A 23,720-nucleotide genomic window follows, 5' to 3' on the forward strand; every position below is an offset into this window, starting at 1 on the left:
TGCTGGTGTATGTACGTATGTTTCATTTCTATCGCACCGTAGGTTGCCAACCGTACTAATCGGAGGTGTATTATCGCATTGTCGGACCTTAAGAGATGGTGATAGTTTGGGGAGGCCTTCATCCAGTGTTGGATTCGACCAGTGTTTCTTAACCTTTACTGCAGCCTGCACCCATTTGGCTCTCAGAAAGGGCATCTCGCACCACAGGGAGTGCGCGCATCCCAGGTTAAGAACCACTGGATTAAACCACGGTTAATCATGAATGTCAACATCTTCTGGAGTGAGCGGGCATAATTTCTTGTTCAAGTCATCTGCTTATAAAACGTTTCAGTTCACAGACCATCACAAGAAACTTTATCAAAATAGTGTAACCAAATTGATTTGTTTGCTGATTGGCCGTGTCGGGTGGTGGAGGGTTACGACACATTTATAAATAACGCGATCTAACCCAAAAACGTTTATTATTAATAATATTGGTCGCGAAAGCCTACGTGTTAAATTGATAGAGATTTTTTTTACAGTTGCTAAGTTGTCGAAGGACCATGGGCTTGTTTGAGCCGAGTAAACGCAAGCAGAGAGTTTAAGTAGCAATTGACTAACTTCTATTGTATGTTGTTTTTACTGCTTTATCAGCTATTGTCACTGTTAATCATTAACTCGCTAAACCAAATACTTTTTTTGAAGGAGAAACTTGACTCTGTAAATCCTTTACGAGGAAACGTTCCTATTTTGTTCCGTTATGGGATGCTTAACGTTAAAGACGAAGAGCTTAGGATTTCACTTTACACCCTTTGTATGCACTTACAAAATCACTCTGCAATCCATTTACCACACTCTCTACTCTGCTTTCATTATTTCAGGCTTATATTACCCAGGGATTCCAATAATCTACAGGGTGTTTCCAAGAGATGGACCCACTTTCAAAGCAGTATATTTCACGATGGCAACATGTTACAATTACACGAAAAGTTACAAACGGTTTAATGAGTTATCAAGTTTTACTAAACATTTTATAAATGCTCTATGTGCCCTCCACCTGCTGTACGGACAACATCGAGACGATAGTTGAATTCGTCCCAAACGCCTCTCAAAGTGTATTCATCCACTGAAGTCACCACTGCCGTGATTCTGTTTTTGAGGTCATCCAGATTAGTCGCTAATGGTGGCACAAACACGGTCATTTGTGCCACCATGCTCTTTGACATTGGCGGATCAATGCCAAAACACCGTTGAAACGCACGCTGCACCGCAATAACGGATTCAGTCTTGCTGAACTGCAGAACGCACAACGCCTTGTGTTGCGGGGTCACCGTCTTGCGAATGACTGAGGCTAAGGGCTGTTTGTGCGCTGGGAGAGGCGTCTAGCGGTAATCATTTGAAACTCTGTGCCCCGCAGTGGCGGCTCCTGCAAAATCTCTCAGGGGGGGCAAATGTCTGGATGATTGAAAAGGATAAGGTCCACCCATGCAATGGATAAATTAACAGCTTAAGCATGTAAAGGCAACTTCACTTCTTTAATATTAATGAAAAATAAAGTGACTCTTACAATACATCTTGTTTGTTTCTATACTCACTATTAAAACAAACCACTCAAGTTTATTTTATTAAAGATTCCACTAGGTGGCGACAAATTATATTGTTGGATGAAACGTGCTTACGTATGATGACGTTAGCACGTATGATGACGTAAGCACGTTAGTGCGAGCCCTCCCGGAAGCCATAGAGAATGCATTGGAGCGCCCGCCGTTCGAAAAAAAACATCTTTGAATGTAAGTCTATGGGGCCACTCGGGGCGATTCTCAGCCGGAGTGAAATCGCCCAAAAAGAGGCGGTACTCCACAGAACGTGACATGACGCTGATTGGACTATATCCAGAGGCTGACAGTGACGGCTAGCGTGACTCTGTGGTTGAATGACATTAGTGGTGCGTCGCCCAATCGCCCTAATGAAGAAACCGCCCCTGGTGCCCCGCCCTTTCAAGTGGGAAGAGTTTTCTATTCATGGGCGGTTCGTGGTTGCAGAGATATTGCGATTTCAAATCGGGTCTATTTTTTTAAACACCCTGTATTTACATTCGTACTTTGATCGTGATTGTTTGTCCCAAGGAACTACAGTATAAATAATCGTCAGAGCACTAACTGATGAGAATTCATAGCATAATAAAGTCACTAAAATATGAATTCTATTGTTAAACTATTGAAATTGCTTAACACTTACAATTATGTCTGCCTTGCTGTTTTTCAGGGGAGATTACAGTATTTTATAATTAAATGTTTGATCCAGAACCTGATGCCCATATATTTGGAGTTCGCGTGTTCTCTCTCATCAAGGCGGTCGCGTAAATTTGTATCCAAATCCTCCGGTTTTGCCCTCCACGTTTAGAAGCATGCGTTTGGATTATGTCTGCTGCTATAAATTCGCACACGTGATGATATCAGCCACTTCAATGAGCTATCACCTGTGGCCAGGTCGCCTCTTAAAAAGAGCTAATAACTCAGTGGGATTTAAAGGTAAATACAAAAATCTATACGCAAAGGTTGGAGACACATCAGGTACAAGTTAATCTTTAACACAACTGGGCAAGATGGCAGTTGACTTTTCACCTGGCGAGCCCATTAAGACCAACAAAAACTACTTCTTTGTACGTCAATACTTGCAAATTTTTTATAAAACAAAATTATAGACCGGTGTTGCGGTCGTTAGCGCACTACCCTACGAACCTGAAACCTTACGTTTGATTGCTGGCCATGATGAACACCAGTGGTAAACCAGAATTGGGCCTCTGCAACTTCAACAACCCGCACTCAACACTCAACAGCATGGTGAAGTATAGCAAGGCAACCTTCAATAGTGGCACGGTGTTGTGCAGCCTTAATTCAGCAGTGAATTTACAAAGGGGCTGTGTATTATATTACTGACAAAGGGGCAGATTCAAATCTTGCTGAAACAGATGAAACACAGTCTTGGCAATTTTCAGTTTTCTTTGCAACAAAAATCACATGCAAAGAGACATTGTCAAAACATGCACTTGTGACTGCATCTATTGTGAAATCACCAATTGAAATAAATGCCCATTCAAAAGGCCCACAGTAGTCTCAGATGCCAGGGACATTCAGCTTGCCTTTCCCTGAAACCTGGTTTTCTGAGGCACAGCTGTCAAACATGTTCAATAATCATTATATTGGCTACATGCCCAGACCCCAGAAGTCTTTATAATAAAACAACTGCACTGGGGGCAACTGGCACAATCTGGGGCCCTGTATCACCAGCGCCAGATGAAAGCTTAGCAACAAAGCCAAATACGTATCACCACTGACCCCCTAACACCTGAGAGAACCAAATGAGTCAAGCCTTGGACCCAAGTCAAATTAGGTCGCCGCTGTCACGACCTCAAAAATCCTTCTGACCCTTGAACTTGGTGACCTTGTCAGCCACAATCACCGCAAACAACGTTTTTCCAGCTTACCGGTAAAAATCATAACAAGCCACTTGTTCAATGGCGTAGCTGTTGCAGCATAGCATTTTGGGTATCCCCATCAGGGAATTCAACCATAGAATCCTGCAACATCACAGAATAATCCACCAAAATTTATGATTTATGAGGCGATGCCCTCATAGCCATACACGTGGATGCAAACTCTCGTTTGTGGCCTTGAATGAGTGCATTGTGCAACTTCAGAGACTTAGGAATAATGAGCTTCTTCTCTGGCTTTTGCCACTCGTGCTGAAAGAGATAAATGTGCCAATCCATGGCCAGGGTGTTTAGGAATGCCTGTCCCTGATCAATGGTTGAAACACTTTGCTTTATTATCATTCATAGAGGCATCATTTTAAGAACAAATAATGTGCACCATATCTCCTGTGCTTCTTGCTCCCATCTCTTCACACTGTTACGTGCCTGTCAAGAGCTTCCGAGCCGCCTCCTGAAGACTGATATCCCCACGTAGCCTATAAACTATAATTTTAAAATATATACCAGGTAAGGCCCACTGAGCTGTATAGCTCTTTTACACAATTGACCTGGCTACAAATGATAGTTCAACGAAGTGGCTTATCGTGGAAATATACAGCAGCCAAATATTTAAATGCATGCTTATATATTTGGAGGGAAAATCCAGAGGACCCAGAGAAGAATCCACACGACCACGGGGAGAACATGCAAACTCTAATATACAGGCGTCAGGGTTGGGATCGAACCCACGACCTCTTGTATACAAGGCGAGGTAGTTAACATCCCACCACAATACCTGTAAGCCCCTAAACCTGCATTGGATGAGGAAGATGGCCTTCGTACGGAGTGACTCCCGTTGCGTTATGGGAAGACGACCATCTGCGTTCACTGCACACCTGCACCGCCTATATATTTCCCACACACCATTAACGCATTTGCAGTGGGTGGGTTGTAGCTGGCACTGTGCACCGATTCCATGGCTCACAGCTTGTTCCTATCCAGCAGGGACAATTTACTGCAAGGGTTGCAAGCTTCCTTGTTGTACTGCAGTCCCATGCAGGTTAAGAAATGTAAATTCGCATCAGAAGCAAGCAAGTTGGTGCTGCACTCTAAAAGCCTTTTTTCCACGCTGACCGCCAGCTTGTTTGTGCTACATGCGATGTCCCCACTACGATCCCACGATCGATTCCCGCTCATGGACACCAGTAACGATTATTTGAACCGGTCCTGGGCCACCCTTAAGTCGACAGAGCCTCAAATGAGTACCTGGTACGGTATGTAAACATTACCACGAGGGAGACAAAGTTGGCCAGGCGTGGTGCTGTCCACCCACCCCCTCGTGGGCTGTACTAGCCTTTCATAGGCGCTCGCTAACATCACTTGCCACGACAGTCTCGTTAAGGCTATACTGGGGATCTTTGTCTTTGTGCTCGCCAACCACATGTGAATGAAGCATGGTAGGTGCGACGAAAAGTCAACCCCGGCTTGCGCGGCGCACGTCTCGTGAAGATGATGGGCACCGTGCTGTGGGCACGACTCCTGCTCGCTTGCCATAGCTTCTGTAAAAAAATCCCTGGGGGGCTGAGATCATCAAGTCCAGAAGTTAAAGGCACCGACCGGAAGGTTTCTGGTGTGGAGAGTCAAACGAGTGGCGACGTTGAATCCCATAGATGGCAGGTGTAGCCCACATAATTTAAGATTAATGGAATATTCCAACATTTGCTGAAGAAAAAGAGCCCTGGTATAAGAGACACCACAGAGGTATTTATGCAGTCGTTTTGAAAGGTCCCTCTCACCCAACATGAGACAGCACTATTTCATGATTTACAAGGAATGTTTTGTTACATATAAATCATCCTGTATGTTTTACACATTTTATTCTATTGTGCTAGGTTAGACCAAATTCAGTGAAAAAACTCAAAAAATGTTTTTTTTCAGTCTTTTAATGACCAAATTAAGACTATCCAACTTTGTATACTTGCAAATCAAAGATACTTTTTCAGATTTGAATTTGGGATCGCAATAGTGCTGACTCACAAAGCCAGTGCCCTGATGTATGCACGACACCCCTGATCCACCCCATCACTTCATAAACCATATTTATCAAAATACACAACAGGTCACCCACTGGAAACTGGGCGTAGCCTTGCAGAGCAAAATTAAGTAGAAATGAAAGTGAATAAAACCAATGTTATTTGATATTCAAGGTATAAAACAGCAAATACACATGGTGTCTTTACAGAGTTCTTTATTTACACTGCCAAACTTTTGCAGAGACTATGATATGCCCACCCTCAGTAAATTCTATTTCATATTATTAAATGTACAATACGATTCCACTGTTTAGCTTTAAATGGGATCATCTCCAAATGTCCACGCCTTGCAGCTCTCTGGGCTGCACACAAGCTCTGCAAACACACTGATAGCGAAGTCGTACTCATAACCTCGTACGGGCAACATCAAATACGTCAAGCTTGTCATTCTAAAGATCGGGTAAACGTAAAATGTCCTTCAAGCCGAATGAGCAAAATTGACTGAAACAAACAAAAATAAAACAACCAAAAAAAATGAAATTATTCATTAGCAACTCCAAAATAAATAAAACAATGTATCGTAGGAATTGAACATTCAGAAGGACTCCATAAATGTCTTATATCTCTCAGGCTAAGCAGTTCAGGAAGGTGAGGGGAGGGCGTCTCTTAAAAGTTTCATGATAACTCTTATTCCTTTTTTTACATGGTAACATCAAAAGCCAAGCGTGTGCTCAATCAACGAAGAACTCAACGAAGGTGTAAACAGTAGAAGCTGGAACGGGGGCCGCTGCTCGCTCCTCTCAGATTTTCACTCGTCGTCCGAATCCGACGACTCGGATGATGAGATGTCATTAACGGCAACGAAGTTGCCAGTCGTTTTCTCGACACCTCTGTCCGAACTGCTGCTGCTGCCACTGCTGCTGCTGCTGTCAGAAGAGCTGTCATCACCATCACTGCTGCTACCGCTGCTGCTACTGTTGCTGTTGCTGCTGCTACTACTGTTGCTGCTGCTGCTACTACTGTTGCTGCTACTGCTGCTGTTACTGCTGTCGTCTTCATTGCCTACAATGCCGTGCATGGAGCCAGCATCGAGCAAGCCCACCTCGCCCTCCTCCATCATCATCGCCGCTCGCCTGGCCACTTCACGTGCCCTGGCCGCACGGGCCTCCCTGTTTGCGCGTGACCCTACGCTCTGGCTGTTTGTGTGCACCGATGGCTTCTGCGTCTCCCTGGCAGTGGACGTGCCCAAGCCATCGAGGATGGGGAACAGGGTCGAGTAATGGTGCCCTGAGGAGGAGGTGGCGATGCTCACGCCAGGGACAAGGTAGGGGTTGAATGTCGCGGCGCTGCCACTCGGTGCTGCTGCATTTACAGCAGAGACCGACGTCACTGCCGCTTTTGTCGCCACCTTCTTTCGCCGCTCTTCCTTTGTTCGCAACTTCGACGTCTTCCCACCGGCGCCCCCGGATGCTGCACCTGAACTGTTGACCAGGCCGCGGATTCCCAGCATGCCCGGCAGCAGCATGGCCGGTCGCGAGGCGCCGTGGCCTTTGCTAGACTCGGCGGGCTCCGCAGGCGCTGCCAGCACCCCGGGAGCTGGGAAGCTCACGAGTCCAGCAATCTGCAGACCCTGCAAGCCCTGCAGGCTCGCAAGGTCCAAGCCAGAGAGGAGAGCAGTGGTGGCGGCGGAGGTGGAATTGGCGGAGTGTGGCACCGCAGCCGCACTGTGCCGAGCGTTTGGCGCCGGGCCAGGAGCAGGACCGGGCACGGAGGTTGCCAGTTTCATGGTCTCGCTCTTGGGCCGCCGGCCGCGTCGGCAGGCACCCTCCTCGCGCACCACGGGCCCTGTGAGGATGCGCTCAAACATGCTCTCCGGCAGGAAACCCTGGGAGCACAGAGGGAGAAAGGGAGTGACATTGGCAATGTCATATCACGTCTCAAGTCTTATCCGCAAGTCTGGCCAGGTCATTCTGTGGTTAAGACTCACAAGCGCTTGTGAGAGTTTGAATTCCGTTAAGGTGTTGATTTCTTGGACAGTCATACCTCTGTTGCTGATTTTCTGGCAAATCGTCCTATGATGCTGGATGTAATTACCAGCGAAACGTCGTACTCAAAGTTTGACTTAATATTCTTTGGTTCTTTCGGTAAAGTCACGTAGATAGAAAATAATAAAAAATAAAGTGAATAAAAAGAAAAAATAATAAAAACAAAACCACTAATGGAGACTGTAGCCTGGTTCTTAATCGGAGTGAGTGTACTGGCAGTCTATAATGTAGACTGTACAGTCTATATTAGTGTTTTTTATATTTTTATTCACTTTATTTTCTATCTACGTGACTTTAACGAAAGAACCAAGCAGCACGTCGTACTCAAGTTTGTAAATGTTGTCGATTTACTCTCCAACACACCGGTGGGCTGAAGTAATAACTAATTGGCGTTTTGCTTATGTGACAAATCCCTTGCCAACTGGCTGTGTCGGGTGGTGGAGGGTTACGATTCTTACGCGATCTAACCCAAAAACCTTTATGATGAATTCTGAATAGCTCATCCACACATTAGTAAATATGGGGCAATGGTTTGCTCGACATGCAAGGGAAGTCTTCAGCCGCCTGATGATTTGCAGTGCTTAACGCGAGACGAAATGAGATGAAGTGAGTGAAGCGCGGAGATTTAGATGCCTTTCAGGATTTGTGTGGGTGCTGGACGTACAGACTGCTTTACAATGTCCCCCCAGTCGGGTGAAACAGCAAAGTCCCGGTTTTCTTCCAACCACCGGGGTAGGTCCTTCATCGGGGGAGCCATGGCACCGCCCATCTGCAGACAAGAGAAAGCACAATTACGTCAATGACACGCACGTGGTGCCAACGGGCATTAAAAGCCTGTGTGGAACCTGTCTGCCCTGCTGTGCGTCACGTGCATCTTGCCTGGTCTGCGTCACGCGTGTGCCTTGCCTGATCTGTGTCATGCGAGTCTCGACTGCTGTCTGTCCAGTTGGCTTTGCCTGCTGTGTCACGTGTGATAGGGCTCGTACGTGATAACTGGTGTAATGACTTTTGCGTGTAGCGTGTAGCGTGTGATGGGTGCCGCGCTGTGTGTCAGTGGGCACCTTGCGCCCCGTGCGCTTGTTGACAACGGGCACCCTCTCTTCGCCCGTCAGCGTGTTCACGTCCAGCTTGTTGGGGTTCCGGCAGCGGTGTCGCTTCTGCTTGGGCTTTTGCAAGGGAAAGGGGAGCATCTCGCCCGGTTCCTGGTTGGGGAGGCACAATACGGGAGATGCACGCATTCCAACAGGACGCGAGGGCAAAGTAGAGTCAGTGCGGGATTAGGTAATGCAGACTCAGATGGAAAATCTCACCACTATATTTGCGCTGCTGCTGCTGCTATTTCAACAGTCGTTGCTATTCACGGCTGGTGAATCCCATGCCCATGACACTAGTAAGCATGTGTTCAACTCACTTTGCTTCAACATCCCATCACTGGAGAATTATTGATATAGTTCTTTAGATAATAGACTTATGGTCTGATGGGGATTCAAGACAATAGCCTGACAGATAATTTTACAATGGAATTTTGAGGGCAAAAATTTACTGGCAGATAGGTCTGAAAAGGCCTCGGTACAATAATCAATTATCAACTCGACTCTGACCGAGTATATAGACAATAAAATTACAGAATGGTCTTTGATGGAGTCATCAATTAATAACATACCGACAGACTGGTCTTTGCTGCGGTACTTATAAAAATTGAAAAACTCATCTCTCCCAAAGAAACATGCCGATAAGAAAGCTGGCGCAGCCATTCGAACATTCAATAATCCCCCACGCCCGCTGGGCCGACTGAACACGGCTTTGGCCACCCCACTGTGGCATGACAAGAGTGAGGGGTGAGGCTCACGGGAACGTAGGAGGCCACGACGTTCTGATGGCACGTGGGCTGGGGCGGCCAGTCTCTGAGCTCCGCATTGCGCGGCGCAACGTCCACACGGCCGCAAGCGGATACCCGTCCATCCAGGTCGGCACCGCGGTGTGACTCCATCGCTGGATCAACTGCCGCCTCCTGCGCAGGAGGATATAGAGGTACCCGGGTGCATGCATGAGCACATGGGGCACACAGAGACACACAGGGGTACACGTGGGAACTCGTGGGCATACAAGAGCACATGTTGGCACACATTAGCACACATTGAAATAAGGGCACACAGTGGTATAGGGACATACAGGGGCACACAGCACATAGACAAAGTCACACAGACGCTTAGGGAACACATACTACCCATGTGTTTTAGGCAATACCTAATTTTCAAGAATTGGTCCCTGCCAGAGGTATATGGTTCAGCATTTTACACCGAGCATTGTGAACCATGAAATTCTATTAACTCAAATTGCAATGCTTTTAAATTTCCTGTATGGCAAGAGATTCCTTAACACAGCGAGTAGTTCAATTTTAAAGTTTTGCGCGACAAGTTCTGGCATCTTAGCAAAACATCTGGTATCATGGCGATACCTGTGACACTGGCATACACAGTGCAAATAATGCACGATTCCTCAATGGAATCTTATGCCCTTGATGGTGATGAGGCTCCGTAGGTGCAGGAGCAAACTCCTCTCCTCACCGGTACTGGCGGCTTCCTCTTGGCCAGGAACGACAAGTCCACTCCCTCCACATTCTTCCTGCGGCCGCGGCGTTTCTTGAACGGGGGCGTTCCTCCGCCGGGGTCTGACACGGCCCCGTTGAGTAGCCGCCCGAATGCGTGGGTTGGCTCCCCCGAGGCCTCCGTGTGCAGCACGGCTTCCAGGCGTGCCTGTGGCCCACAAAAGTGTCAACTCACTACTCACTTTGATTAAGCATTGGGTGCCACGGTGGCGAGATGTTAACTATCTCGCCTGGTATACAGGAGGTCAGGGGTTCGATCCTGACCTTGACACTTGTATATTTGGAGTTTGCATGTTCTCCCCGAAGTCGTGTGAATTTTCTCCGGGTCCTCCGGTTTTTCCCTCCACATTTAGAAGCATGCATTTAGAGTATTTGCCTGCTAGAAAGTTCCAAGTCGCTTCTGAAAAAGAGCTATATAGCTCAGTGGGCCTTACCTGGTAAAATAAAAAAGTTTGAGTTTTTAGTTTAGTTTAATTACAAACTTCTCACATCTGGATTTAAAGTACCGTACTTACTGTTGCTTTCGTCCCGTAGCAACGGTGAGACGAAACCTAACAACGCCCCCCCCCCCCCTCATCTCCTCCCCCCACCCCATGCCTCTGCAATGCCGTTTACCTTGAGCTCATCCGCGGACAAGGCGAGCGATGCTGCCGTCTTGGGCGGCGCGACACGTGGCCCCAGCGAGGCGTAGGCTGCATCGCTCCGGTCTGAGCCGGGCTGCACCGTAGCAGCTTTGGCCATTTCCTGGACGGGGGCGGCCGCGCCGGCCGCGAGCGTGAGCGCCTGCCGCTTGGCCGCCCTTTCCGCCTCGATCTCCGCCTTCTTTCGCCGTCGCCGCTTTTGCTTCTGGAAGGTCATCTTGAGACCGCCCTCCTGGGGAGGTTTGCAGCAATTTTGGTAGCGTTAGTGAAGGGGATAAGGCTCTTCAGCATTGTCAGTTCCAACAATAAACCAGCACCGCAGGTTGTGAGCAGGTTTTATACAAGGCAGCCCCATGTTATAGTCTATCATATATCCACATCCCACACGACAGCAAGTAGGAATTTCCAGCAATGGCTCAGGATCTGACACTCGTTTGAGGAAAGGCAAACTCAGAATTGACTGTTGTCTATTAATCAAGGAGAGCCTAACTGAACCTCATGCCTCTTTCACAGGAGGGCCATGTTTGGCCAATTTCATTTTAATGTTTTACAAGTGGGAGTAAATCGAAGAACCCAAGAAAACCCACAAACAAAACAAGATAACAGCTCTAAAGTATAGATAGATCAGTAGCCCAACTGCGCTACTGACATCTCTTGGCCACCATGTAGTCCAGCAGATTGGGTGTCTCACGCAAGCGACTGAATCTGCGTAATCCCGCAACACTACTTTTAAAGCACTGGAATAAATATAAGAGTATGTTTCTTTGTGCCAGGACACATCTGTGAACCACGAGTAGATATGAAATAAACCAAATTGTTATTTTAAAGACATTGATTGCAGTGACAAAATAATCATAAAAACACTAAATGAAAACATAAAAGCAAGGGCTGATGATGAAGCAAGCAGTATGGCATGGAGACTGAGCAACCATCGGAACATCTCACAGTGAGGACTTAATTGGGCATTGTTTAGCCTCAATCACAATCCATTTTACCAAAATCACTAGCCCAGACACCGTAATTAGTCTGACCGTTTGATCCAGTTGGATGCAATGTGAACACCCTACATGAATCTTCAATTATCCCATTGTTTGTAAAAAACACAGTGGACGTGTGGGTTCTGGGCTGGTGTATTTGGGTCACCCACAAGGAACGCAGGTCAAATGTTCTTCTATCTTATAATGCATACGCAATATAAATTGACCCTTGGTAAGGTGGCGCTGTGCTCGTGTTTACACAATGATGTCATGCAGAAGCAGTTTATAGTGAAAGGTCACAGCCAACACATAGGCAGCAGGAACCACGAGGGGAAACAAAAATATAAGTGCAAGAGTAATATCAGCCACAAATGCATTGTTGTTTGTTTCACTTTCACTTTCCATTTAAAAAGTATAAATGAAAAAAAAAACAACACCGTAATACATGATGATGCACAAATACATTAGTGACTATGCATCGTTTTCTGTTCAGAGAAACTGAACGTACGGTGACAATTTTCACTGTAAACTGCTTCTCCTCTTGGCTGTTGCCCTGCACCTGATCCAGGCCCTGCAGAGAGAGGGACACAGAGAAAGCCCCGGCGGATAGGGGCGGGAGCGTAGTGGCGGCGGCGACGGCGGTGGTCGCGGCAGCGGTTGTGGCGGTGGCGACGCTGACGCCAGTGGTGATGATGGTGATGGTGGAACGGCAGTGTCCGGGACACCGACTGGGGCTCCGCTGCGGGCGTTGCTGCCGCTGTAACAACCGCTGCGGCCGCTGCGGGAGCGGTGGTGGCTGAGACGGTGGCGGTGGCGACTGTGGTGACAGTGGTGGCGGTGGTGCCGCTGGCGGATACCGTCACCCCCATGGCACTGGCCAAGCTGTATAGCTCGTAGTGTGGCCGCCGCCGACTGGGCCACTTGCCCTTGAGCACGGCGTGGCAAATGAGGTCCACGCGGTTGATTATGATGCGGTCCTGGCCGGTTTGGTGCGAGGGAGGAGAGAGTGCGGGGAAGGTAAGGGTGTTACGAGTGCAACAGTTAGATGCGAATGCGGCTGGGTGACGCAACCATCAATTATTAACAAACAACAAAAACGGAACTAATTTGTGGGGAAAAAACAGTGGTCGTCTAAGACATTGTTCAGCGCCTATCAAAGAAAGTGGCTTAGGGATGTAACAAAAAAGTGAAACGCTCAATGCTTGCATGAGTAGGGATTAACTGACTCTTGAACAAAAAAACTGTTTGGTACAACTCTTGCTTACTGATCACAAAGTTTGCAAAAAGTAGTTGACCCAGTCTAAGCAGAGCTTTTTAACTGTCGTGAAATAGTTATATATTTAATATTACAAACTGAAAAACATTAGGACAATATTACCATGAGTTAGGAGAGGTGGTAGAAGCACTCACGGTGATGAATGTAAACCTTTATAATTACGTTGAGAACACAATGTGAAGATGTCTTTAGCAAAATAAATGTGACCAAAAGTATAAGTGCAAAAGTATCAAGAAAAACATTTGAACACTGAATGCTCATAATATTAGTTGCCATCATCGTCATTGCAAATTACTCCACCGAGTCTAGGAGTAATAGTACCACGGCTGCTTATACTACAATTAAAAAATATATTATACTGCTCCCTTAATCAAAACACCACATAGCTCTGTACGTGTGAAACGTTCAAAATACTATACAAATCTAAATTAGGAAACAAAAAATGATGTCCAAGACACTCAATTAGGGTGAACAGATTGCACCAAGGCATTGGCCTAGTGCTCCAAGTGCGGTGAGTTTTCAGTCCTGACTTACAAACATCGACTCTGTCCTAGTCACAGATATGGCTGGAGGGGGTGGGCATTCCACACGTGGAAACAATCAAACTACCAGAGTAGGTCTACCCTCGGCAGTGCATGTCAATCGTGTGGGAGGATCTGCGGTGCATCTGAGCTGCTGACCTTTGGCCAGTGTGGAGAAGCACGAGGACGCTCAGATGTGGGTGCAGCGACCGCAGCTGCAACAGAAGCCGCAACAGAATTGGCAACAGGAGCAGCACTGCCGCCGACTTCTCCGTCTCCCGTCACCTCTGCCTCAGTTGTAGCAACCAGCGCCTCGCTGCTCCCACCTAATGTCCCCTCTTCCACGCTCTGCATGCTCCCATCGCAGCTGGTGCCGGCCACAGCAGCCCCCATCACCATCTCCACCCCGTGGCTCTGGCTGCCGCAGCCTGGCCCTGCCGCATCTTGGCAGCTGTGGCAGGGCGAGCTGCTGCCGCTAACGCCGTAAAGGCAGAGGGCAGCACCGATCTCTCGATCCATCACGGCGCACAGCGCGGAGGGAGCGCCATCTCCAGCGTCAAGAGAGGTACGCGACGCACCGTCCCCGAGGTCAATCTTCAGCGCGAGCGCCGTCGCCTCCATGGCCGACCCCCCCACGACCGCCGCCTCCTCCTTCTGCTGGTCCTGTGGCTGTTGCACGTCCGCGGCGCACTCCTTCTTGAGTTCAGCAGCCTTCAGCAGGCCATCCTTGCCTGCGTATAAGTCCTTGCAGTAGTCTTTGAGCTGCCTGTGGAATGCGTCCGGGTCGACTGCAAGAGGGAGGAACAAGTGCAAGAATGAGTAGACGAAGGCAGAGGGAGGCAATTACCCCTTCTGGTGGCAATATTACATTTTAATGCCTTTACCAGGCAGTACACTGCAAATTGTCTTCGACTACTGGTAGTAGTTGAACCTGTATGAGCATGTGTCTCCATGTCTGAATAGATATTAAGGTATTAAGATGCACTGGTCTCATTGGTGGTCCTGGGCCAGTTAAGGAAATTGCGTGCTCTGATGGTATGGACTAGGCCAGACAACTGTTTATCTTCCCATACAATGGTGCGAATCGATGGATGATGACGATGATGGATTTTGTTTTACCCCAACTGGGATTTAAATTCATGAGTGAGATTCTGGTACAGCACTATATGGACAATTTAGATGTAATAATGTATTTACTTAACCAAGAGAAAGCCCAATGATATCTCAAGTATGTTTTATATAAAAGACAGGATATTGTGATGGCCAGCTAAAATAATTAATAAGTTTTGGTTTGAAGCTTTAATCGAATCCTTATTTAAACTGTACTGATATTTCATAACATTTTATAAGATATATGTAGACATACATTTGGGGCTACCTTAATTTCTCAAGCACTCAAGAGCCACAGTCTAAAACTCAACGTTGTGATATATTTTAAGTTGCAAACCACTACTCATATCCAGCAATGGTGGAAAAGGAGAAGTGTTTGGCAAAGGTGTCAAACAACAAGAGCCAAAATCACATTCTGGAGGAAGCTGCTTTAAAAAAAGAAATTGGCAAAGAGAAAAACCCACATCTAATGAGTAGAAAACACGAGGCCACTTGGCGGCTGTTTCTTTAAAACGATGGCTGAAGCCGCTTTTCCACCAACACAAACAACGCCACAGGTCCTCGTTCGCAAACTTACGTTTCACGTCGTCTTCACATTTTAGCCTCGCCGCCTTCTTCTCCTCCCCATCCTCCTCCTTCTTGACCTTGCCGGGCTCCACGGTTTCCCAATCGTCCGCCTCGACCTTCGTCACCACCGCCGCCCCCTCCTCCCCGGGCTCAGCCTTGACGCCGCCGTTCCCCCGGCCGGCGCACGGCGACCCTTCCTCCTTGACGGAGGCGGGCGACGCGGGAGAAGCGGGGCTCTCCGGCTCCGACTTGAGGATCTTTTCTCCGAGCTCGGCCACGTCCCACGACTCGGTCTTGAGGCACAGGTCGGGCAGCTGCAGCTTGCACAAGATGTCGTGCGCCGCCACCACCCCGCGAAGGGGCGCCTCCAGCGCCGCCACCGTATCCTCCAGCGCCTCCTGCTTGAACGGCGAGTCCCGGGAGTCTTTGGCGGCGGCGGCCGCGGCGGCAACAACGGAATCCGAGGAAAGCGAGGGTCCCCGCGAGAGCGAGAGCCGTGGGAAGGCGTCCCCCGTCAGGCCCAGCAGGGGGCTGGGGGGCAGCTCGGCGGAGCCCTGCGACGAGGGGCTCGCGGCGCCGCCCAGCAGCTCCTGCATGGGGTTGAGCAGGAGGTCGGGCTCGTCGGGCTCGCGCGGCGTGCTGCAGCGCGTCGTGGCGCCCGACAGCGGCGTCGTGGAGCTGCGCGACGCCGCGCCGGGGCAGCCCGGTGGCGTCGAAGGCCGGGAGTCGACGCCGAGGCAGAGGGGCGCGGGGAGGCGGGCGTCCGCCTCGAAGGGCGGTGGTAGAGGCGGCGGAGGCGATGCGCGGGAGAGCTGCGCGCACGCCTGCACGCGGCACGCGGGGGACAAACGGGGCCACGGCTCAGGCGTGGCTCCTCACGCAAACCAGCTCCGCCGGGCAGTTGTCGGAGCCAGAATATTTATTCATACTGGAGGAATCCGATGAGCTATAAAGCATTTTTTTTACAGATGTCTATTAGGGCCGGGTCAGAATGTGTCAACAACAAAAAAACAACACAATAGGAGTGCAAAGTATTGGAAAGTTAAAAACTCGACATCCTAGCCTACTATCTGTTTTTGCATTACGTGAATCATAATCAGAAGGATGTGAGCTTAAGCCAACAAATCAACTGAAGCATCGCTGTGGGAAGTCAACAGTGGATGTCCTGTTCCCAGATGCAGGCAAGTGCTATATATATCTACCGCTGGCTCTGGGCTATCGGAGCAAATAAGCAACAACCCTCCACATTAATTTGAGCAGCTAAGACAATGTGACGTTTGATTATATTACTATTTAAGTAAAAAAATACATGAAGCTCCAGTTTAAGAAATGTATAATCTATGGATTTAGACTGTTGTATTGAATGCAATTAATTTTCTAAATATAGCTAAAACAATAAAATCTAGGAGCAAACTCGATCACAGAAAACACTATAACCTTCACTCTGGAGAAAGTAACAGAAGCAGACATTTTTCCAGCACATTTGCACCCTCTGACAATATCGCCGTAGCACTGCGACGGTTGGGGCGGCACCTCGAGCTGAGAGGACAGCAGGGGTGTGCCGTCCACATCGGGGAAGTGAAGACCGGTCCGGGAGGCGGCCGCGGCGACGGTAGTGGCCGCGTTTCCGTCGGTGCCGTCGAGGAGGAGGTCCGGACTCGCCCCGTGCGTACCGACGTCGCCCACGCCCCTCGACCCTGCCGTCGTCACCGCTGTCGTCATACATTCGTGCTGCATCCGCAGGAAGGAGAACTCGGGGTCGTTGAGCATGTGGTAGTCGGTGCGGCTGACGCCGTGCTTGGCGGCCGAGAGGAGCAGCTCGCGGTCGTGCGCGCCGCACTGCCACCAGCTGGGCAGTTCCACCGACGGCTGGCACAAGCGCAGTCGCTCCGTCAGGTGCGGGTGGCGCAGCACCTGCTGGCGCACCTTGCGCAGCAACTCGATGCGGTAGAGCGTGCGCGAGGCGCGCTCCTCCGTGATGGGCTCCACCAGCAGACCTGGCTCCAGCGGGTCTGTGACAGCATGCACGCACGCGCGCCGCAAAGCGTCACCACGTTAAGCCCATGTTAAAATGCTGCTGCATAGATTAGGGTTTGGCAACCTGCAGATTTGCAGCCTCGTGCGGCTCTTTAAGGACTGCTTTGTGACGTTATTTACTAAGGATTATCGTCTCGCATTCACACGTATTGCGGCTCTTGAAATTATACGTTTTTTTAACCGAATAAAGAAAAAAAATCTTGTTATTTTGGGTGCGAACCCCTGGCATAGGTCATCGTGGTCATACTGTCCAACTCCCCGTTGTGTTTTCGGGTTGTAATGCATGCTGTTCGGCAAGATGTCTGACTTCTCGCTTCACCTGCTGCTGGAAGCTTTTGAGGAAATTAAGTGAAAAGTCGGACATGATGCCGAACAACACCCGGCATAAACAGAGCACACATTGGAGAGCTCAAAGCTGCAACAATATTAATTTGATTTATATTGCGCTTTTCATTAAGGATCTCAAAGCGCTGCAAAGGACACAGCAGCAGCAGGTACTCAGCATAAAAACAATATTATAAATAAATGTTAAGAATCATTTACGAAACTAACTAAAAGTTTAAGAATTGGAAGTGTGTAAATAGGTCCATCATAGCAATGTGCAATGTGCTTGCCATGATGGAGTAATTTCATTACAGGAGTTTTTATACCATGTAATGGCAAGGAACTGTTTAATAAATAAGAACAATAATTTTCCTTTTATACGTTGGTTATTTTATAAAAATGTTAAATTTTTTTCCTTTTTTATTTTTCTAAAATATATATTTTTTAGTTTGTAGGTCGGTGAGTATCCTTGCCCGCCTACATCTGCTGGGATCAGGTGAGATCTTTGGGCCAGCTGTCTATGCAAGCTGGGAGGGCAAGGGTCAGACGCCCACTGCCTCTGATTTGTTAATGATTAAAGGCATGGCCAGTTCATGAGAAAAGGCTGCAGTGCTACATATAGACCGTCGTGGAATATACTAAGAATTCTGTAGAGTTAAATGCAGGCAATTTTCACTGTTGTTCAGTTTCAGGTTTAAATTTGTTGTCCCAGAGTGACCAGCATCCGTATTTTAGATTGACTGCTGGTTATGCAAAACGTTAATACAATCTAACCAATGGTGGAACGCCTCCACTGGCAGTTTGCGGCTTGTGCAGAGACGTAATCAACAACTGCTGCTTACATTTGTATTTATAACAGCATCTAAATGCAACCGTCTATGAAATTGTTTTACAAATGGTGAAAAACGCACGAGGTGGAAGTTGGGCGAGACCGTCAAGGCAAGGTCGTACGCTAGAGAGGAGGGCACTGATATGATCGCAACCGGCAACACGTGTGGATTTGTTTGAACACGCTTCAATCGGTAATGTGAGGGGTCTGTGGTAACCTCGGTGACGAGGCTGATATTTATTCTTCTCTGCAGTGGCGGTTGCTGCAATGGGGAATAATAAATGCCAAGAGTAATTGATGGGACCGACACGGGCGCTGTCATTGTGCCTGTATGGCAGTGGCGTTGCTGCTAGTGAAGCCGATCCACCCAAGGTCTGCAAAGCGCCGCCTCTCGACCACGTCCATCCGCATTGTGCGAGTCTACGTGCGTGCAGAACGGCTGTCAACGGCAACAGAGGGTGCCGCGGTGGTGAGATGTTAACTGCCTCGCCTGGTGTACAGGAGGTTGTGGGTTCGATCGCGACCCTGACGCCTGCTGCATATTTGGAGTTTGCATGTTCTCCCCGTAGTCTTGTGGATTTTTCTCCGGGTCCTCCGGTTTTTCTCACCACATTGAGAAACATGCGTTTAGAGTATTTGGCTGCTATAAATTACCACTTGATAAGGCATTTTGTTGAGCGATCGTTTGTGACTAGGTCACTCCTGAAAAAGAGCTAAATAGCTCAGTGGGCCTTACCTGGTAAAATAAAAGGTTGGTTATAGTTAGCCGACTAATTCAATCCTTGCATTCATTTATAAACTACCAAACACACTTGCTTCATATGTTCATGATTCTAAAAATATTTTTCCTGTTGTGCCGAATACCATACATCGCAAAAGCCTACGTGTTAAACAAACCAGGAGTTATAACGTATTGATGTTTTTTGCTGTGGGACAACCGATTGTTATACTGGTAGTAACCTCCTGGTTTCACCAACCCACAGGGGATTATTCTGTCCGTCTGGCCGTTGCGCATCCAAAAATGGGAGGGGTGGGGCTGGCTGGAGAGGGGAGGGTGGGGAGGGGCTGGGTGGGGAGGGAGGGGCTGGGTGGGGAGGGGAGGGTGGGGAGGGGCTGGGTGGGGAGAATGGGGCTGGGTGGGGAGGGGAGGGTGGGGAGGGGCTGGGTGGGGAGGGGCTGGGTGGGGAGGGTGGGGAGGGGCTGGGTGGGGAGGGTGGGGCTGGGTGGGGGCGGGGCTGGGTGGGGAGGGGCTGGTCACCCCGTGGTGCCCTTATAAAACTCAACGTTTAACCTACTCAAGCCGGCTTGTGCCCGCCCTCACAGTTGGGAATATTTGCGGAATACACCACGCCGCCGTTGACCCTGGCCATTGACCGAGCAACCCAACGTTACTACCAGCTCCCTCCGCAGGAATGTGTTAGACAGGTCTCTCTTGGGAAACATTAACTTGATAAAAATGCAAGCCCTCAGGATAAATATTTGACCATCTCCATTTGAATACCACATAATGTAAGAATATAATTCAAAAAGTTTAGTTCTCATACAGTCACCCGTAACATTACTGACTTGTTACCTATGGAGGGGGGCGTCAAAACAAATGTGAACATTTAAGTCAGCGTTTGTCTTCACAACCTAATTTAGTGTTCCAACCTGAAAACGTTTAAACAATTCTAATTTCCTAAAAGTAAAGTCACTGGACGTGTACAGCCTGCAGTTTAAGCCAGCACGACACCAGCAACACTGATAATGAGGCACGGTGAGATCGATTAAAGGAAGCTGCTTTAAAATAAACTGGGCTGCATGGCCACTGGGTGGAGGAATACCAAGGAAAAGCAGCCAGCTGCTGCTGCTGCAAAGGATGTGCAATGCTCCCCACGAACAAACAAAACACATCAGCGCACCGGGCAAATCAGCAGAGGCCGCCTCAGCACGAAGCCACAGCCGTAACACGAAAGGGCAGCGGCCGCAAATCTCGTTAACGAAGGAGCGGCTGCCACCGAGTGCTATCGAACGCAAAATGCCAATAAGGCCCTGTTAAATCAAACGGGCGTGCAGCCAACGCCGTAATTGAACACAACACGCAGCTGAAGGCTGTTAACCAGGGCGGTAAAAACGTCAGCCAGTGCACCCCCTCCACCACCCCACCTCACCTCACGCCGCTCGTTGGAACCAACGGGAGAGCCGGCGGCGCCACCCACCTTCTGTGTCGGAGGGCGGCAGGCGGCAGACCTTGCGGCACATGGCCACGAAGGCCTGAAAGTAACGCGTGAGGCTGTCGTCCGTCTTCTTGTCGAGGCGCGCGAACGAGCGGAAGCGGGTCCAGTCGAAGCGCCGCCGCTGGGGGTCGAACTCGACGCCGAAAGTGGAGACGACGCGGTAGAAGTCGGCCTCCTCCCGCCGTGTCCACCTGAGGACAACGGGGGCACGTGTCCGCAGGAGGAAAAGGGGTCGCGTGTGGTTAGAAAATAATACGTCAGAAACGCGAGGGACTAGTCGGTGGCTCGCGGATAAGTCGTTCACTTGTGGACCATTCAGTCGCCTTTGAGCAAGTTACTCACTTAAGCATGAGTCGCTGTGTTGAGGATGAGTCACTAGGTTGAGGATGAGTCACTAGGTTGAGAATGAGTCAGCCACCCAAAGGTAAAAGTGGGACATAAGTGAGCCGGTAAACTGTGGAGTGCAGTTAGTTCCTTGTGGACAAGGCTGGTCACTTAAACACAACTTGTGAACAAGCCAGTCATGTACACATTAAAACATCTCTTACCCGGAAGTCAACTGTGAATATGTAAATTACCCACAAATTATTAAGACACTGACAAATCAGTCAGTCACCCACAAATCAGCGAGTCACCTAAAAGAGATCCAGTCACGAAGGGGAGAGCCAGAAATGGACCACCGCATGAAACCCTCTTCACGGATAGACCCCGACCGACGGACCGACGGCACAAACCTCTGGCGCTTCTCGAGGCGGGCGAACTCACGCGCCCTGAAAGCCTCCTCGCGCTGTGCAGCGTCGCCACTGCCCCACACCAGCCCCGAGTCGCCGGCGCCCTGCAGCGCACCGCCCAGCGCACCTCGCACACCCTCGCCCTGCTGCTGCAGCTGCTGCTGCGGCTGCTGCTGTTGTTGATGTTGCAGCTGCTGTTGTTGATGATGAAGATGCTGCTGTAGCTGTTGCAGCTGTAGCTGCTGCAGCTGCTGCTGCTGCACAGGTGGTCCCTGCGTGAGCGACGGCGACGCCGCCGCCGACGCCACCCCCGCGACCACCGGCAGAGCGGTGACCGAGGCGGCGGTGGAGCCGTGTCTGAGGGAGGGCGAGAGGCCATGAAGGCCATGCGACTCCAAACTGCCGCCGGGGAACGGCGACTCAAAGGGGCTGCAGGCGGCGGTGGCGGGCGGCGCCGCCTGCAGCGTCAGCTCGTCGTTGCGGCGACGGCGGCGGCGGCGCTGCCCCACCAGGCCTCCCCGCGCCTGCGCCTCCAGCCGCTGCTGCTGCTGCTTGTAGCAGCGCTGGTAGGTGGTCACCAGGCGCCGCAGGCGGGCGGTGAGCGCCGACGCCGAGGGCCAGTACAGCTTGCCCATCTCGACGGCGCCGGAGCCGCCGACGCCGTGAGGGTCTTGAGGGACGGACAGAGTGGCGGCGCGGTCAGCGGCTGCGGAGGGTAAACGCTCGCGACACTTCGCACGATTTCTTTGCTGCCGGGTTCACGTGACGGCAAATTGAGATGCGATGTCCGGATTGGTACGTTACATTTTTTTTTAAGCGACACAGTTATTCTTTGCCATATGCTTACTGGACAGATGGAGTACAATTGGTAAAAATCAATTTGTGCAAACTTTCATGAACAAATTGCTGCCCTGAATTCTAGGAGACAAAATGTCATTATCCGAGGAAGGAATTTAATTCTCAAGTGGTTTTCATCAAACATACCCAGGTAAGGTTGTAATAATCATCAAAGCATTTACAAAGCACTTAAAATAACCTCAGAATCTTATGGCACCTTACATCACATCTCATCTCAACCGTACAAAAGGGAACCCCTCCTGGCAGCTGTCCCTATGCAGCACGACTCAGTAGGATGTGACGATTGCAATGTGTAATCACAAAATGAGTAATTTGCAGGTAACAAATTTGGCAAATTCAGACAATGACACCATCACACGGTGGCCTTACTCTTTTCAATAAAGGTCGCAGGTGGTGGATGTAAACACAGGTCTTCCCTCCTCTACTCCTCTACGGATGTCTTCCTCATTATGTGTTGTAAGCCAAAGCCATTAGTGCATGACCAAAGGCTCCTGGCTAATTGACGGCGATAAGCCAGGGGTGGACGAGCGGGTGTACTAAGTGATTTTAGGACATAGTAGTAGGTTTTTACCCTTTCAACTGGTACAAAAACTGACACCTTTATACAAGGGATCATGTTTGCAATAACCACAACACTAGCAGTCAAAAAATGCAAACAAAAAGAAACAACTCTGATAATGATGATATGCACTGTCCTTGAAGTTGATTGGCCCACACCAGAGACAGCTTTGCTTAGAGCCTAGTCTCCATTGGTGTTGAACCAATGACGCCAAAAGGCGTACAACTCAAAGACAGCGCACTATCAGAGTATTGAGAGCTCGGGGAAAGCATTTACACTATGAGACCTCCTTTACCAGTGGCAAAATATAGTAATAGGTTTTTACTCTTCAGGCCACTTCAAGTAAACAAAATTGCACCAGACTAAATTGCAGCTCCAAGCCATGGGCACGGCAGTGCATAATTGATCTAGTCTCCAAAATAAACAAATCAATAATAAAAATAAACAATTCTGACATGCAAGCTTTGATCAATATATAAAATCCGCACTGAAGCAATGAGAGCCTCAATTTATACATACAATGACCAGATCGTGCTGTGCAAGAATGCAAAAAGTATGTTTCACTGTTCATCACGGAAGCATTGATGTTGAACGGATCAAAGGATCCTCAGGCTTCTATTGAATTTTCACATTTCTTACCTTCAGAAATGTCAATCTGTAAACTCCCTGGAGACATTGAATCATCCTGTCAAGATAATAAAAAAAAGACATTATCCACCATTCCTCAGCATTCAGTCCCATGGCACATGCACTTTACGTTTAAAGCAAAAGTGATGAAGACATTTTTTGGAAATTTTAAACGGCTGGATGACTCGGGTGGCTCCTAATGCCAGAGCACTGACACAGCAATGCTGAGATCTGGTGTTCAAATGTGGGCCGCCACTTGTGATTAAAACCAAGTTCTTATTTTCATCGCAAGTTTGATGGTCTCTGCTCC

General features: G+C 49.0%; 1 protein-coding gene across 1 annotated transcript in view; it reads right to left on the reverse strand.

Annotated features, from left to right (window-relative positions):
- Positions 1 to 5,682: 5,682 nt before the first annotated feature.
- Positions 5,683 to 23,720, reverse strand: part of LOC133350830 (chromodomain-helicase-DNA-binding protein 7-like) — a 164,753-nt gene continuing 146,715 nt past the window's right edge. Inside the window, 14 exon segments of the mRNA XM_061565600.1 lie at positions 5,683 to 7,369; positions 8,194 to 8,298; positions 8,591 to 8,731; positions 9,379 to 9,540; positions 10,097 to 10,285; positions 10,753 to 11,010; positions 12,264 to 12,437; positions 12,439 to 12,732; positions 13,712 to 14,340; positions 15,240 to 16,053; positions 16,763 to 17,241; positions 20,618 to 20,826; positions 21,370 to 22,072; positions 23,423 to 23,468. Coding sequence (XP_061421584.1) covers positions 6,293 to 7,369; positions 8,194 to 8,298; positions 8,591 to 8,731; positions 9,379 to 9,540; positions 10,097 to 10,285; positions 10,753 to 11,010; positions 12,264 to 12,437; positions 12,439 to 12,732; positions 13,712 to 14,340; positions 15,240 to 16,053; positions 16,763 to 17,241; positions 20,618 to 20,826; positions 21,370 to 22,072; positions 23,423 to 23,468 — 5,280 coding nt within the window. The 3' untranslated portion in view covers positions 5,683 to 6,292.

Source organism: Lethenteron reissneri, chromosome 35, assembly GCF_015708825.2.
Source record: "Lethenteron reissneri isolate LAM-NWPU_2019-01 chromosome 35, ASM1570882v1, whole genome shotgun sequence".
Classification (NCBI taxonomy): domain Eukaryota; kingdom Metazoa; phylum Chordata; class Hyperoartia; order Petromyzontiformes; family Petromyzontidae; genus Lethenteron; species Lethenteron reissneri.